Source organism: Panicum virgatum, chromosome 6K (genome assembly GCF_016808335.1).
Source record: "Panicum virgatum strain AP13 chromosome 6K, P.virgatum_v5, whole genome shotgun sequence".
Classification (NCBI taxonomy): Eukaryota; Viridiplantae; Streptophyta; class Magnoliopsida; order Poales; family Poaceae; genus Panicum; species Panicum virgatum.
The window spans coordinates 1901896-1904900 of NC_053141.1; the positions used below are offsets into that span (position 1 = coordinate 1901896).

The window sequence follows — 3005 nt, forward strand, 5'->3', positions numbered from 1 at the left end:
ACTAAAGTTTTAGCAAGATTTTTGTAATATCCGTTTGTATGTACCCAAAATTGCTAAACTTTACTGTGGTAGTAGTGTTTTTTTTAAAAAAAAAACTAGTAATCCACTCCGGGCCGGCCAGTGATACTTTTTTTTATGTTAAACCAGCCAGTGATACTAGACGAGCTGTTAGTTTCAGAAAAATACTGGACGAGCTGCAATCCTGCAACTGCAATGGAGCCTGTCCGCATGTGCCTGCTTCTGCTTCTTCGACAGAAAGAAAAGAAAAGCCGGCCGACCGGTCGCCGGCCGGCCGCGGCCGGGACCCTACCCTACCCTACCCATGCGGCCCCGCCCCGGCCGCGGCCGCCGCATCCTACGCCGCCTGCTTTTTCACTTTGCGCCGCCCAATCCCCATTGCCATCGGCTTTGGCTTTTTGGCTTCCCGGAGGCGGAGGGTTCAGGTGTTCATCATGATGCTCAAAATGAAGCTGCAGGAATCAGGCAGCAATTAGCTCCTGGTCTTCCATCTCATTGGCAGGATTAGGAAGGCAAGCATTTCATTTCATCTGAGCAGCAGTGCTCACTCTGCAGCAAACACGATGGCCACGCATTGCCACAAACAATGGTCCTCATGTGCTGGCCAAGACTCGTGTAGCTCGGGCCTGCTCTACTCAAGTGCTACCTACACGCAGAAAGGTTTGCTGTTTGGCCCCATGTGCTTACACTGATCCGCTCTGCACAAGACAATCCGGAACTTGACATTCCATGCCGCATTCTAAAGTTTGACCGTCAATGGTGTGAACCTCCACATTAAGGCCGTGTTTAGTTTCCCATTTTTGGAATTTTGAAAGGGGAAGGAAATGGCACTTAAATACAATCACAGAGCCTATTTTCAGGAGAAAAGCAGCTGGTATTTTCTTTCTTAACAAAGTGTTGTTACAATAACCCAACAATCCCACTCCTGCACTAACCGTGTCCGTGTCCCCCATTTCGCAACTGATACCGGTGCTCAGACAGAAAGCTGGCTTGCAACTAACTTAACCGTCTCCTCCTCCCCTTCCTACAAATAGGCAGCTCTGCTCGGGAGACCACACCCACAAGGCCACAACCACTAACCAACGAGTCCACTTGGGGGCCGCCGAGCCGCCGATCGAGCGAGCCATGGCGCCAAAGACCGCCGCCGGCCGCTCGCGCGTCCTCGCCGCGCTCCACCTGCTGCTCCTCGCGCCGGGCCTCGCCGCGGCGTTCAACTACGCCGACGCGCTCGCCAAGTCCATCATCTTCTTCGAGGGCCAGCGCTCCGGCAAGCTGCCGCCGGGCAACCGCATGGCGTGGCGCGGCGACTCCGGCCTCAAGGACGGCGCCCAGCACAATGTACGTTCTGCGATAAAGCTCGTCTCCTTCTTTCTTGCTTGCGTCTCCGATCAATGTCGGTCGGCGTTCGATTTGTGTGTGTGTGTGTGTGTGTGTGACGATTTTATCCCCTCCTCCTCGGCTCCTCCTAAAACAAAAATGAAAAAAAAAGGTTGATCTGGTGGGCGGGTACTACGACGCCGGCGACAACGTCAAGTTCGGCCTGCCCATGGCGTTCACCACCACCATGCTGGCATGGAGCGTGGCGGACATGGGCAAGTTCATGGGCGGCGAACTTCCGCACGCCCGCTCCGCCGTGCGCTGGGGCGCCGACTACCTCCTCAAGGCCGCCACGTCCACCCCCGGCACGCTCTACGTCCAGGTGGGCGACCCCAACCAGGACCACCGGTGCTGGGAGCGGCCCGAGGACATGGACACCCCGCGCAGCGTCTACGCCGTCACCGCGGACCGCCCGGGCTCCGACGTCGCCGCCGAGACGGCCGCCGCGCTCGCCGCCTCCGCCGTGGCCTTCCGCCGCGCGGACCCGGCCTACTCCTCCCGCCTCCTCGGCGCCGCCGAGCGCGCGTTCGAGCTCGCCGACCGGCACCGCGGGTCCTACAGCGACGGCGCGCTGAGCCCCGCGGTGTGCCCCTTCTACTGCTCCTACTCGGGCTACCAGGACGAGCTCCTCTGGGCGGCGGCGTGGCTCCACCGCGCCTCCGGCAACGCGTCGTTCCTGTCCTACGTGCGCGCCAACGGGATGCAGCTCGGCGCCGGCGACGACGACTTCTCCTTCAGCTGGGACGACAAGCGCGCCGGAACCAAGGTGCTGCTCGCCAGGGGGTTCCTCCGGCGGCGCCTCCCGGGGATGCAGCTCTACAAGGCCCACTCCGACAGCTACATCTGCTCGCTGGTGCCGGGGACCGGCAGCTTCCAGGCGTCGCAGTTCACCCCCGGCGGGCTCATCTACCGGGGGGAGGGCGGCAGCAACATGCAGTACGTGACGACGGCGACGTTCCTGCTGGTGGCGTACGCGCGGTACCTGCGGTCCGCCGGCGCCGCCGCGGCGTGCGGCGGACTGGAGGTGGCGCCGGCGGAGCTCGCGGCGGTGGCGCGGCGGCAGGTGGACTACATCCTGGGGAAGAACCCGGCGGGGACGTCGTACATGGTGGGGTTCGGCGGGCGGTTCCCGCGGCGGCTGCACCACCGCGGCGCGTCGATGCCGTCGGTGCGCGCGCACCCGGCGCGGATCGGCTGCGACGAGGGGTTCCGGTACCTGCACGGGGGCGCGCCGGACGCCAACGTGCTGGTGGGCGCCGTCGTGGGCGGGCCCGACGCGCGCGACGGCTTCGTCGACGACCGCGACGGCTATGGCCAGACCGAGCCGGCCACCTACATCAACGCGCCGCTCGTCGGAGCGCTCGCCTACTTCGCCGGCACCGCCAAGTACTGACGCCGTGCCGTGTGCTGTTCGCCAGGCGTCGTGTTGTGTCCGTGTCCTTGTCTCAGTGAGTCGTGACAGCGTGGGAGCGCCATGGTCGAGCTCCCCCGTCAGTAGTTGTACGGGTCTCTAGTGTGGTGTACGTGTATTTCGCAGATTGTGCTCGGTTCGTGCTTGTGGAATGGATTTCGCCGTTTGGGGGTGAACTTGCGCCCGTACCACCTATTTA

At 62.2% G+C, this 3005-nt stretch overlaps 1 protein-coding gene across 1 annotated transcript; it reads left to right on the forward strand.

Annotated features, from left to right (window-relative positions):
• Window positions 1-1091: 1091 nt before the first annotated feature.
• LOC120711190 (endoglucanase 19-like) lies at window positions 1092-3005 on the forward strand. Its single transcript, XM_039996644.1, has 2 exons — window positions 1092-1356; window positions 1508-3005. The coding sequence occupies exons 1-2, from the start codon at window positions 1144-1146 to the stop codon at window positions 2786-2788; spliced, it is 1494 nt and encodes a 497-aa protein (XP_039852578.1). The 5' UTR covers window positions 1092-1143; the 3' UTR covers window positions 2789-3005.